This window comes from Phaseolus vulgaris, chromosome 9 (genome assembly GCF_051622355.1).
Source record: "Phaseolus vulgaris cultivar YP4 chromosome 9, ASM5162235v1, whole genome shotgun sequence".
Lineage (NCBI taxonomy): Eukaryota > Viridiplantae > Streptophyta > Magnoliopsida > Fabales > Fabaceae > Phaseolus > Phaseolus vulgaris.
Window position 1 is genome coordinate 19,189,717 of NC_143506.1, and position 14,803 is coordinate 19,204,519.

Consider the following 14,803-nt stretch of genomic DNA (forward strand, 5'->3'; position numbering starts at 1 on the left):
CCTGTATAAATTTAATAGTCCTAAATTTTGGTAGTTTTTTCATCTCTCAACAATTTAGATCCACCTTCAATCAATGCATCATCATAGTGAAATAAAGTATGAAAATGGTAGTGTTTTACGATTATTTATTTTTTGAGTTACTAATAAAGTGTTTAGATAAATTATGTATTATTTTGAATGAAAATAGGTGGTGAAAGAACTTTTAAATGTTTGTTTTCTTTTTTGAGTTTTTATTTCTCTTATTTTTTTTCTACTATTTTCTATAAAAAAATGTATTCTTATTTATGTGTGTTAATTTAGTGTTATGATGTTATTATTATATAATAATAAACAGGAATTCAACCTGGAATCAATAAGAAAAAGTCAAAGAAAAGAAAAGTATGGATCGTAGACTCTGAAGACACCAATGAAAAAGGTGAAGATACATAATATTTATTATTTTAAAAAAATATACGAAATCTTTTAAATCCATCAAATTCTTTCAAATATTCTGGTTTCATATTTTATACTTCTTTCTTTTTTTAAGGGTTATGTTTTTTAAAGATTTGGTTTCTTCTTAATTATCGTTTCCAAAGTTTAAGAACCTTAAATGACACTTAAAAAAGGAAATGGAAATAGTAAATGTCAAAATCTTAATCATAATAGTTTTAAAAAAATCTTTAAAAATCATTACATTCTTACAAAAAAAAAAATCTTATTATTTCATTTGGATTATAGGTTACATGTGTCTAACTTTTATATCATATTTATGTTGAACTTAGTTGTGTGTTGTAGTCTGATTCTACCTATTAACTTATGTTATGAATATGAAATTTAGTGAGACAACACCATTAGTATTTCTGATTATAATGTGCTAAAACATCTTTATATTCTTACAAAAATATTTTTAAATCTATAATACTTTTTATATTAAACAAATCTTTTGAAATCTCAATTAAATATGTCTAACTTTCTTTTGAAATTTGAATTAAATATACCTAATTTTTCTGGTCATTTAGGTCGTGTAACAGGTTCTTTATGTGCTCACACGTGGCACTATTTATGTCGGCTTTAATTGCCTATCATAGTCTACTAAAACAGGTTATATATTCTTAAAAAATCTTTTAAAAATTGCACTATTTTTTTTTATATAAAAAGTATTTTGAAATCTCAATTAAATATGCCTAACTTCTTTTTAAAATTTAAAGTGAAAATACTCAACTTTTGTAGTCATTCAGCTTGGATAATAAATTATATGTGTTTGATATTTATCATCATTTGTGTCAAATTTAATAATATTGTAGTTTAGTTCCTTTCTATTATATTATGTTTACGACTGCAATATTTATTGGACGACACCATTTCTATTTGTGATTATATTCTACTAAAATATCTTGACAATCTTAAAGTATTTTAAAATTTACAATATTTTTCTGCTCTTGCAAATATTTAAAAATTTATAATATTTTTATATAAAAATGTGTTTTAAAATTTCAATTGAATACGTGTAACTTTTTTTCTAAATCCAAGATGAAATATATCTCTTTTTTTGTGATGTTTAATCATATGTACATTACCTATCATGTCTAGTTTATATATTCAATTAACTATTTTACTTTAATTTCATATAGTTTATGTCGATAATGAGAGTGAGATGTATATATTTTGCAAGAAATGGGTAAAATTTGCGGTTTAAAAGTTAATACTTTAAAACAATATTGTATATAATGTAAAAAGGTTGGAGTGCTTCAAGAAATTGTATATAGGTGCAGAAAAACCTAAGTTACAAAGAATTTAGAGAAAATTAGAAAAATGAAAAATAAATTATTGAAAAACATAAAAAAATGAGGTATTTTATTCTCTGAAACTTTCTTACTAGTTTTGAAGACATTTGCGAAAGAAGTAATCCATAATAAATTATTTTTATAACATAATTAATTATCTATTGTTTTTCTATAAAAATTAATACATTATATATAATTATATTTAAATTATATTTTAATATATATAACACGTTTATAATTTATATATTAATTATTAATATATACTTATATTATAATAAAATGAATAAAATTAAAATTATTAAATAACAAAAACATTATAATTTTTTATTTAATTCAAATTAATTTATAATAACAATAATAAAATTTTATAAATATATTGTTTTATAAATTTTTAAAATTTATTATATCTATCAAACTATTTATAATTTTTTTTTTCATTTTTCATGTTATTTCTCTTAATCCAAACCATATCATTTCTCTTTTATTTCTCTTTTTTTTTTCACTGATTCAAATACATCCTTTAATTCAAATAAATCTAAATAAAGCACAAATTTTTAGATTTAATTTTTATTAATAATTTAAAATGGTGTTCATTTTAAAAAATGGTGTTCATTTTATTTTATTTTTTGAAATGTTCAACTGTGCATGAACTAATAATTTCAAACGAGTTAAAATTAATTCATTGAAGAAATCGGCTTAAAAATACTACTCTCAAAAGGAATGTTCCAACAATCCCCAGCTTTTTATGGGTACAGCGTTAAGTTTGTTTGAATTTCTTTATAAATACATGAAAGAGAATAAAATAAAAAGAATAATAAAATTTTCTGTAAATTAATATTAAATTATGCATACACTATTTTGCACTCACATTTTATTCTCAAAAGAGTTTTTTTTTTTTTTTCATGATTGAATTATGTTTTCTTTTGAGTGAATAGGACAAAGACACGAAAATATAATAAGAGATAAGTTGTCACATGGTTTATTGAAAGAAATGTATGTAAAAATGTTAAAAATAAAAATAAACAAGAAGTTGGATTTAAGATTCAGTTACATGAAAAGAAACTAAAAGTTTACGAAAAAATAAAAGAGAAATTGCATGTTACAATACAATTTGTTGAGTTAAAAAAATAAAATTTAGACAAGAATTTCTGGAAAAGCGAAAGTCAAGAGCACAATAAATACTGAAACCCAAAGAAAGTAGTTTCACTCTATCATCAATTGAAGGAGGACAAAAAAAAGCAGTATAAAAAGTATAAAAGTTTATAAAGAAGTGTTAGAAAACTCTTTAAAGGGATAAAAATGAATGCAATAAAATAATTTCTTTCTAATGAATTTTGGTACAGAGGTAACGTTTCTTTTAAACTAATAACTAAAAGATAAAATCCTGAAATTAAATGACTATGGTTTAATATATCTAATCTCTCCAAGTTATGTACTCTGTTTTTCAAAAAGTTATGCAGTAGAAAAGACAATTAAGAGATAATGGTAGATAAGATTATTTATTAATTTTTTACAATTTTTAGAAGTTGTGGCGGATTGGTTAAATTTTTTAAAAGAAATACATCCATATTTAGTTTTTCTTATTTTTGTTTAGACTTTTGTAGTTGGGTTTAGAAACTTAATTAAATGCATTTAAAACTTATTACCTTATTATTTTTTCAAGTAGTTATATATAAAATAAATATTTTTAAAATATTTTTACAGTTCCGCAGAAAAAGAATAAAAAAATAATGTTTCTCACTATTAATGGTATATAAACTAATTTCATTTTATTTTTAATTAACATTTTTTTAAATAAAAACTTTATTGTTAGGCATCACTAACTTAAGATCTCAGCTATACTAATACCTCAAGTAACAACAATAATTTGTTATCACAGGAAAAAAGTATTATTAAAAAAAATACAAAATACAGAGATTATATTAAAACGCATATGTTAACAAAAACGATATATAGGTAAACTATACCTGAATTTTTTACCTAAATTTTAAGAGCAGACAAGATGGAAGTCTATTATACTAATAGAAAGTTTCTTTATGAATAAATCTTAAAATTAGTCTACTTATCAGCACATACATCCCCCTCACAAAAAATGAGTAGCCCTAAACTTAATTTTTCAACAATACTTCTTAATCATCAAGACTACTCATTTATAAATATTGTTTATTTGCACATATTTTTTTCATTTTGGAAGATGTATTTTATTTATTTAAATTCTAGCATAATTTTTTTATACAATAATTTTATTAGGAAAACAAATAAATTTATTATCCTTTTAGCTAAATAATAGTAATTATTGTTCCCACTAATCCAAGTGAAAAAAAAAAAAATAGAGGTTACTTGTAGCTTTCAAGACTTTAGTAATATAGGAAGGACATATAAAATGTCATTATCATGTCTTTATCTAACTAATTTAAAGTGATATTACTTTTACTCACTCTTTTTAAAAATTATTTTATAGGATTTGCCCTCTACATAATATTATCCTTTGTAAAGAATCTAAGTTCTCTACGTGTATTATTTTGTTTGTATTTTATCTCCGTATTATTATTGTATAAATAATTAAAGGTATCCAAATTCTATGTATCATTTTTTGTTAAGAAGTTTTGATCTAGTTTTTCTATATTTTTAATTATTTTTCTTTTTTTCAGTAATATTTGCAAATGATTTGTCTAACATAAAAATATTTTTATAAAAATTAAAGATATTGAAAGAAGATGGATGGAACAGGAAGGAAACTCTTATTCTGTGACACATTGACATGAAGGATGCAGATACATACATGGGCTGCGTCTGTGACTAATAAAAACAAAAATGGCAGAAACTACAAGACAAAACACCGCAATAGATATATCAATAAACAATTATTTACTGATTTTTTAGTTTTACGAGAGATCGGTTGGTTACATGATTATAAAGTAGATTTTTAACTTTAATCTGCACTCATTTACATATTATTAATTTTTTTATTTTATTAAATTCTCTTATTTTACATCTATTATTTATAGGATCGTGGATCCCTAACCCAGTTTTCTTATAACTAGAACAAACTTTATAAACTCTAATGATGTGATACAATATTATATTATAAAAATAAAATTTATATTTACTTATATACTACTAAATATTTTTATATTCACTAAGTGAGATTTTCGACAGTAATAAATAATTATAATAAAAGAATATAAATAAATATTATAGGTGAATTACGAGGTAACTCAGACCTTAAACAATAATTTAAACAGATTCGGTTTAATCCAGGATTAAAAAAAAATGATGTTTTTTACCAATTGTACCCTGTTATTTGAACTGATGGATAAGTTCTGATCAGATCTAATGAGATGAAACAAAAACATAACAGGAAATTAAAAGCAAGATGAAATGATGAAAAGGGCACAGAAAGATCATAATTTCATTCTACCTAGTTTGAGTTATGTGCAAGCACAATCTTCTTGGCCATGAACTCCACAGAGGACTCAATGTATGAGTTCAAATCTTGGAAGCTCCAGCCTTCAACAGGATCGCAGACAAAGCTCCACTCGATCTTGGATCCATCCTGGCCGATGGGCAACACCTTGAGTGTGGCTACATAGGACTTAAATCCTATGTTGCTTTCAACAACTTCGTAGGTCAAACAGCGTTGTTCGGGATCTATCTCAAGGAGCTTCTCTTTGGCCCACTTGATGGTTGTTGTCTTCTCAGCATCATCAGCAACCCCTTTTTCTTCAACAATGGAAGCACAATAGCGGATGAGACCAGGTTGACCTGAAACTCCCTCTACATGGTAACATGTTTCTATGGGAAGCAACTTGTGTAGGTTGCAGAAATCTTCCAAGGCATTCCATGGTAGTTGTGGATCGGTGCCTGGTAGCTCAGCCATGGCTTTACCTTCCCATTTGGGGTTAGATTCCTCTGTCATTGCTGTCTACCTATGACAGTGAAGGTGGTGGTTAGAGTGAGTAATTATTTGACTGAGACTTCAGAGATATATATGAATACTGAGCAAAATATTCTATGCGTCACCAGAGTTAATGGGGAAGTGCGCAAACTCTTGCAACCACATAATTAAAATGACAAAAGATATCACTTATTAAAAGAAGGGCAAAATAGTTATGATAAAGCTTACACGTTTTGAATACATTGGTGGAGAGAAATAAATACAAAATTAGATTGGGTGAATTCACTGATAACTATTTAAAAGAAAACTTCAATAACGAAATTTTAGTTGTTTGACATTGATTTTATTTTCTCATGAAAATAAAAACCAAATAAACACACAGTAAAAAAATAAATATAAAACAACAACCCATTATTCCATTATTTAATGTAATGAGTTTCTAAGATGTTTGCTTTCTCTACTGTACAACAACCCCCCATTATTTAATGTAATGAGTTTCTAAGATGTTTGCTCTCTCTACTGTACATGTCACCTTGCTATGTTGTGTATTTGTGTTTCATTGGAAAAAAAATCATTTTCCTATAACATTTTTTATTTTTTAAAAAGTTTGAAATAATAAAATACAGACTATTTTGGAAAACAAATTAAAAGTAAAAACAATTGAAAAATAATGTCAGGTATGGTATATTGGTAATATATAAATATATGTGTATGTAATATTTAAAAAATTGAACTAAAAAATAATTAGTAAAGTTAAAAAAAAATAGAGGTATTCCATAAATATAGATTAAGGGAACTAGTTTAAGATAAATCAAAGTTTTGAATGCATTCAAACAAACAAAAGGCTTGCACAACAAAGAGTTTAACAACAAACAAACACTAGTTTAAGGTATGCTTGATTATTAATTGCAAAAGCTTCAAACACCCAGATTCATTCATTATGCAGTCCGATGTCAAAACCTAGGCTGCCTTGTATGCAAGTTCGATGTTCTTCTTCATGACCTGGAGAGAAGATTCAACATACGACTCCAGACCTTGAAGACTCCACCCTTGAACAGGATCACAGACAAACTCCCATTCAATCTTGCATCCATCCTCCTTCATTGACAGCACTTTGAATGTGCCCAGATAGAACTTAAATCCCATGTTGTTCTCAACAACTTCATAGGTCAAACATCGCTGAACAGGATCAATGGCAAGTAACTTCTCTTTGGCCCACTTGACTGTGGAGGTCTTATCAACATCATCAACAATGCTTGAAGCACAATAGCGGATGAGACCAGGTTTGCCAAGAATCCCCTCTAGTTGGTAACATGTGTCCAAGGGGATCCACTTGTGTATGTTGCAGAAGTCCTCTAGAACAGTCCATGCTACTTCTGCAGTGGTGTCTGCTAGCTCAACCACTGCTTTACCTTCCCATCTAGGATCAGATTCCTCTCCCATAATTTTTTGTATATATAACTATTGGTTACACTTGAGATATATATACATAGTCAAACAATTATACATCACTAGAGTTAATAGAGAAATTGCACAAACTAGATATATGATAATTAATTAGTATATGATGCAAATTATAAACTAGAGTTAATGTGGGGATTGACATGAGGTGTTAATGTCTTGATATAATTACTCAAAGGAAGTAATAGAGGTAGAAAGTGTTGTGAAAAGAAAAATATAATAGAAATTAAGTGAAAAAAATAAGAAAGTAAAAGTATGTCTATATTTTATTTTTTTTTGGAAAGAAATAGAGGAAAAGCAGTGGTGCAACTGCACATGATAGAAATGGAATAGGTATATGCTGCTGATCATTAAAGTTACACAAACGTCAAGTATTCATTTCTCCAATCCCCATGTGGTAGTTTCTTTTAATTAAATATCTTTACTACAAGAACAATCTTCTAATAAAAGAACATATAATTATTTAAAACACAACCCAAGGCTTAAGATTTTAAGTAGCATTACATACGAAAGTTAATGCTAGAATTATATGATTAAAGAAAACAATTAAAAATTATAATTAAAGAATTATTTCAATTTGTTCTTCTAATAAAAGAAGATATAATTATTTAAAACACAACACAAGATTTTGAAGTAGCATTACATTAAAAAAGTTAATGCTAGAATTATATGATTAAAGAAAACAATGAAAAATTATAATTAAAGAATTATGTCAATTATATTTGACATGTTATATGGTTGTTTCCGGTTTGATTATGATTTAGATTGGATCACTTCCTATAATAGTTAATGTTTATTTATTCTTTGTCATTGATAAAAAAAAATTGAAACAGTTAAAACATGCTTATTTAGAAAAAGAAACAAAAAAAAAACCATGAAAATGACTTTGATAAAAAAAATCAAGAATCAGTTTTGGATAAAAAAAATCAAGAATCAAGAATCAAAAAAAAAAACACATTGTGACTTCTAGAGTATAAAAGTTGTTATTCCTACAAGAAATAGGAGAAATAATGATGTTAACATGTGGATTTTTTTAGGATTCTTATCAATATTTCTTATAATGTCTAAACTTATGATGTGAAACTACCAATTACCTAATTTTCTTGATTATAAATTTGTTAATGTGTTCTTTACTAAATTTATTTAATTAGACTTGTTTACATATACATTTTTATTCTCGGAAGAGAAATTAATTATATTTTCTATTAATCTATTTAGTCCAAACAGTGTTACCTTTATTAGCAAAGAATTAAGATGAAATTAAAAGGATACTTGAGGGTTTAGGGTATTCTCTAGATATAATAAAAAGTCAAGATGAGATAGTTTTTTTTGTAAAACATATTTCTTGGTTTATGATTTTAAATTTTAAACTTTAAATTAGAAGGCTCTCACCAAAAACCAATTAAAAAATGCATCCAAAAGAATTTCCGGTACCTCTTTTGTAGTACTCAAACAAGAACCCAAAAGTGCATTAAAGAAGTTACTGTTATTAAGAGTTCAAATATACTCTATACATATTTTAGTTAATCTTTACTGGCGTATTTGTTAACCTAACTAATGTTTTAGTTAAGGAAATTATCAAAATAAACTTTCAATAAAACATAAAATATCAAAAGGAACAATTTTAAAAACGAAACCATGTTAACATACATGTAAACTAATTTCTTAACTTATGTAAAGTTTTAACTAAAACGGTTAAAATAAAATATTTTAAGAACATAAATGTACAAAATAAGAAAATTGCAAAACATAAAAAATTAAAAATACTATTTAGTGTATCTAAAGTATCATTATTACTAAACCCTTAAATTATAAACCCTATTTTGTAATCTAATTTGAAGAAAATATAAAGTAATTTTAACTTTGAAGCATATTAAATTAAATAAGAAGAAAAGAAATAAATTGACTTACCTCAAGTTGACTACACTCAATGAGAGATTTGGATAAGGCAATATCCACACTTTACCAGTAAGCCTTACATAGGTTCTGAAATTCCTCCCTATTATACTGGGTAAGGAGAGTACTCATGATTTTATGTGTACAATGTGGGACTTTTAAGTAAAGAGAAAGTGATAGGAAGAAAGACAGAAAAAGTTGGGACTTTCTCGTATTCTTCAGCTATGATTATGTAATAATACTTAGACTTTTACGAGACCAGAACATTGAGACTGTCATAATATCGATTCCATGCATTTCAATAGAGGTTTAAATTTAAAAGAAATATATCATACAATTAATACACTTATTATTATAATTGTATTTGACTTCATTGCGTGTTTATCAAGATTTATTTTAATTATACATAACTAATCAATAAAATAAAATCTCCTAAAATCGTGTGCGTCTACAGTCACTCTAATATAAACATATACTTAAATTCCTAAATATCCGTACACAATACCTAATTACATGATATTCCCATGATATGAAGTTACGTATGAAGAGTAAAAATTGGAACTGGGCAATTGATGAGATGAATAATCAGCTGAATGAAATCATTATCACGATGACAATGACATGCCATAGAGATAAGTATTTGCATGTGAGAGAATAAAAATTGGAACCAGGCAATTGATGAAGGAATGAAATCATGATAACGACCAAGCGAAAATGATTTGGAATGTTGTTAATCTTGTTTATTATTATTATTATTCATATTTATTTATTCTACAATTTCTTGTAAAATTAAATCATATAACATAAAATTTGACTAATATGTGTGTTAGTTAATTTCACGAGTATACATTGTAGATGGCTTTAAGTTGATGTTAGTTGCTGAGAAAAGCATTAAGTACAAAGTGAAACAAAAGTTTGATATATATAAGAGTGACTACTTTCGATAAGAACAAATGAAAGATTTTGAGGTTAAATAATTGAATTTGTGAGATAGGTGTATATAATACAAAATTGGATCACCGACTAAATAAAAGTTTTTATAGGATTCCTGATAATTGATACTGTCATGATGATGGTAGGCCATAGGAGAAAATAAAATAAGCAAAGTGTGGAATTTACATAGGCTTTACATGTAAGTTGGGAATTAAATATGGATAATGTAGGGCTAAAGGAAAACTTAGGCTAACAAAAAGTTATCATTTGGAGACCCCTCCATATTTGATATCCCTAATTTATAACTATATATCTGCGTAATCTCTGTCCATGCTTTATAATTATATATCCATCACTGTAATAAAGTACAAAAAAGAAAAATCTCACTCTACTAGTCTACTACTAAAGGTACCACTGGGTCCACAACACAGACAATGGTCACTCAAAGGTCACAAAGACACCACCAGTGTGGGACTTTAGCTGCTTCAACTATATATCATACTATGTTCAACTATATATAATCAATTCAATTCCCATCTAACCATTTTAAATTTGAACTGTTTGAGAGGGACTTGTTTATATAAAAATTAATTATTAATTAAGAAGATAAAGTATGGAGAAAAGAAGAGGAATAAGTGTAGGTGTTATATATAATAGCACAATAATTGGTGAGGAAAGGGGAAAAAGAAGGATATGCACAATAAAACTGTAATGATTATAGGGTTCACTATCCCTGATAACATCAACGTCAAACAAACCAACTTTGTTTTCTCTGCACTTATCTTACCTACTTTCATTCCTATAAATTTCTCTCTACCCGCAAACCAAACCCTCTTCACCAGTTCCATCATTTTGTCTGTGTAATTGGACCACACCACTCGAGCTTAATTTCTCCCACACATGAAACGGACACACTTCACTCTGCCGCATGTGGCAGACATCACATGCATGGACCCCAACCGCCAGCCGCTCGTGCCGGAGAAGCTCTCCAAAACGGTGCGTTTCCTCGGCTTCTTCATACAAAACGACGTCATGAAGTGGGGGAGGAACATCGGGAAGGCGCTCAACGAGGTCGTGGTGCGCCACCACCAGGCCCTGACGTGCCGCCCACGCGACGCTCACGTGTCTTTCGTGTCGCCGCTGGAGTATCAGTTCAGCTGCAGCGGGAGCCCGCCGCGCCTCTCGCATGCCGGTCGGAGGAAGCTCTCCCCGCCCTCCTCCCGCCGCTCGCCGGCTCATCGGGCTGTCAGGATGTGCCGCGACGGTGCCGGTGGTGACAGCATCGTAGAGAGGCGCGTGAAGATCGCCGGCTCCGCGGCTTCCTTGCTGAACGACGTGGTGGAGAAGGATTTCCACGTGGACGAGGCTGCGGAGGAGTTCATAGCGAGGTTCTACAGAGAGTTGAGGTTGCAGAAATGGTTGGATCACTATTGCTGACGTGTATAGAATAATGTGTGGTGAAAACTGTAGTTAATTAATTAGTCTTCCATGTATGTTACTTACTGCAATGGATGGTGTTCTTACCAGTTTCCATGTTACCAACAAAATTAAACCGTTGCTACTTTCTTTAACCTTCTTTAACTTAATTATTTCCGTTAATTAAGAAGGGTTCTTGGGGTTCATCCATCACGTTTGTAAAACCTAAAGATATATTAATTTCACTGTCATGCTTAACAGTCAAAATCATTATATAGATGTCGTCATTTATGGAACAGGATGAACAACACTTAGACTTTATAACAGTTTCTTCAACCCTTGTATCTTACAATTGGTAGCAGAATAGTTGGCTTATACAATCTTTTTCCTTTCATAATTTTTCATGGAATTAACAAATGAATCACTGGGAAACTAACCTAACCAGTAAGAGATCTGGTGGTGAAAGGATAATTAATTGCCCTAGTTTGAATAACACCAAACCTATGGTTGTAAACCACAATCAATACCCATTAACAAAAATATCTGTTTAAGGTTTCAGATTGCCTTTCGATTATAGTGCTTACCACAAAAAGGCAAAGGCTTAAATTTAAACTATTTATACTGCAGTGTATGTATTAATTGAAATGGAATAATTATAAACTTTTATTGAATCATTCAATATAGACTATGTAAGTTTTATTGGTTTGTATATTTTTTAACGTTTTTACATGGGTTGTCAGAGTACTTTAAGTGAACCTGTATTTATTTATTTATTTTGTCGATTAAAAAAATTGTCGATAATAAAAATGAGGCTATGTATGATTTTATTAATCAACTTTGTGTTTGGAGTTTAAAAAATGAATTTTAGTTATATAGAATACATTAACAAGTGGTTATAAGGAGTCTTCTTACCTAGTTATGCCTTTTACTCCCACATTGAATAGCTAATTGTTAATGATTCTGTGAAAGATAAATAAATAATACTGTTTGTAAATATACGTTGAATCATAATTAATTAATTAATATAATTAAAATTAAAAATTTATTACTTTTAATTTATTTATTTATTTTATTACCAAAAAATAATAATATTAAAATAGAGCATTTAAGATTCTTTAATTTTGTAAAGTTTTTTTTTTCAAACTTCTATTGCACACAAAAGAATTCATTTTAATTTTATAAGGTTTTTTCCCCCAAACTCTTGTATCTCATAGAAAAAACTCACACAAGGCACTGTTTAAACTCCTTCTTTAATTTTTTAAAGGTTTTTTTTTGTTTAAACTCCTTCTTTAATTTTTAAAGGTTTTTTTTTTTTCAAACTCCTATTGCACACAGAAAAAAATCCACTTTAATTTTATAGTTTTTTTCCCAAAATTCTTGTAGCACATAGAAAAAACCCACATACATATTAGCATAATTATAAGTCACTGGAACAAGAATTATATGTCTTATTCATTTCACCAATGACATTTTATAATCACAGATTTTAAATAAACATGAATATTGTATAATCACATATTTTAAACAAACATCTTACATCCTACAATGAGATATGAGATGTGTTACAAATTCATCTTCAAATTGACAAAATACAACCAATAATGAGATGTGTTTCAAATTCATCTTCAAAGTTACAAATTCATCTTCAAATTGACAAAATCCAACCAATAATGAGATGTGTTACAAATTCATCTTCAAATTGACAAAATACAACCAATTATACCTTAGTAGAAATTCTCTCATTCACTAAGTGTCAAACAATATCAATAGCATGAGACACTTGAGCACCTATAAATAAGAAAAATCAAATCTGCTAAGTAGACCACTATCATCATAATCCTAAGTTTAACTCTCATGTTTCATCATTCCACCTCCCTAACTGCAATTTTTTTGTCCTTAACATTTGCTAGAGTATACAAAATAGAAAAACAAATTTTCAGAGGCTTTTGAATAGGTCACGCATCCTTCCAAAACTTAACCTTATTCCATTTCCCAATATTTCATTTTACATTATTATTGAACCAGTTCCCTTATTGGTTCTCTCCACAAACTTTCCTCAAGTTTCTCCACCATACCAACTCCTCCTCCGTACTTTCTGCTTTATCTAGATTCCTCTTAGACTCATACTTAGTGTATCACTTCTTCTTTTCACAACCCTTGGTTTTCTACCCCAAGTCTCAATTTTCATTTACATAACATAATTAAACCTCTCAATGTCCTTAATTTTCACTTCCCTTAGTTCCTTTGTGTTACATAAATTCTCTCATTTAATTCAAACTATTTTATCTTAATATTATGAAATATTTTAAATTTTTAATTATTGTGTTAACATTGTATATGAGAATTTGAAGAAATGTGGGTGAATTGTATGAAGAAGGAGATTTGAAGCTACATGTTGGTGGACATCTCAAGAATCCAACTTTAGTGTTTGATGAAGTCGCATCGAAGAATTGCTGCTTTAAGTGATTAGGTAGTTTAATTTTATTTTTCTTTTGTCTTGATTTATCTTTTACCTTAAGAAATGATGATGAACTTAAGAACAAATATTTTTAGTTGGTTAAATCTCTGTAAAAGGGTTTGCATTGTTTCAGAAAAAGGTTACTCTTACATCTTACAACTTTTATATCTGAGAGAGCCTTTCGTGATTCAAGCTTTTGTGAGAAATGACTTTTAAAAGATTTATGAGGTTTCTTGGAGCAAAACTTTCATCATTTAGATTGAGGTCAAAGATAACATTTGTGTTTCTTGATTCACTTTTTAGGTTAATTCGTTCCATTCTATATTGTATTGTATTTTTGTATTAAATTGTGACCAAGATTATGTTTCTTGGTATGTTTCTCAGTTGTAACTTGTGATAGGGTTTTGTAGTGGAGTTTTTTACCATGATGAGGTTATTTTTTTTGTTTTTTATCAAAATGGGATCTATTTAAAAAAAATTATAAATTTAGGCAAGTTATGACAGGGCAGAAGTCGTGCCAAGTTGGCACGACTTTAGTATGATATGGCAGAGTCGTGTCTAATTAGGACGATTTCTACATATGAAGTCGTGCCGAATTGGCACGACTTGCCTAAATTTGTAATTTTTTTTAAACGGATCCCATTTTGGTAAAAAGCAAAAAAAAAAACTCCATCATGGTCAAAAACCCTTTTGTAGTGAGGGACTTATGTTCTTGTAGTGTTCAAGAACGAATTTGTAATTTTTTGTAAAGGAATTGTGTTGTTTTAGTAAAATTCACATTGGTGTGAGGTGGAACTGGATGGAGCTCTGTTATGAGTGAACAAGTATAAAATTTTTGGTGTCTTTTCTGTGTTCTTTATTTTTGCTTTATAAAGTGTCTGCATAGTAATTTGTATTGATATAATCCATCGTTGTTTTACAAAAATAATTGTTTTTTTGTCCTCTACATACGTGTATAGTGTATTGATTCTCTATAAT

General features: G+C 28.2%; 3 protein-coding genes across 3 annotated transcripts; 1 reads left to right on the plus strand and 2 right to left on the minus strand.

The window, feature by feature from the left end:
- Positions 1–5,026: 5,026 nt before the first annotated feature.
- Positions 5,027–5,823, minus strand: LOC137821656 (lachrymatory-factor synthase). The gene has a single exon (XM_068626355.2). It carries the CDS (start codon positions 5,680–5,682, stop codon positions 5,185–5,187), a length of 498 nt encoding a protein of 165 aa, XP_068482456.1. The 5' UTR covers positions 5,683–5,823; the 3' UTR covers positions 5,027–5,184.
- Positions 5,824–6,431: 608 nt separating this feature from the next.
- On the minus strand, positions 6,432–9,099 carry LOC137821657 (lachrymatory-factor synthase). The gene is made up of 2 exons (XM_068626356.2): positions 9,034–9,099; positions 6,432–7,134 (listed from the first exon to the last, which is right to left on the minus strand). Exon 2 carries the CDS (start codon positions 7,102–7,104, stop codon positions 6,622–6,624), a length of 483 nt encoding a protein of 160 aa, XP_068482457.1. The 5' UTR covers positions 7,105–7,134; positions 9,034–9,099; the 3' UTR covers positions 6,432–6,621.
- Positions 9,100–10,703: 1,604 nt separating this feature from the next.
- LOC150025205 (Avr9/Cf-9 rapidly elicited protein) lies at positions 10,704–11,522 on the plus strand. Its single transcript, XM_090295897.1, has one exon. The coding sequence runs from the start codon at positions 10,852–10,854 to the stop codon at positions 11,386–11,388; it is 537 nt and encodes a 178-aa protein (XP_090152023.1). The 5' UTR covers positions 10,704–10,851; the 3' UTR covers positions 11,389–11,522.
- Positions 11,523–14,803: the final 3,281 nt, after the last annotated feature.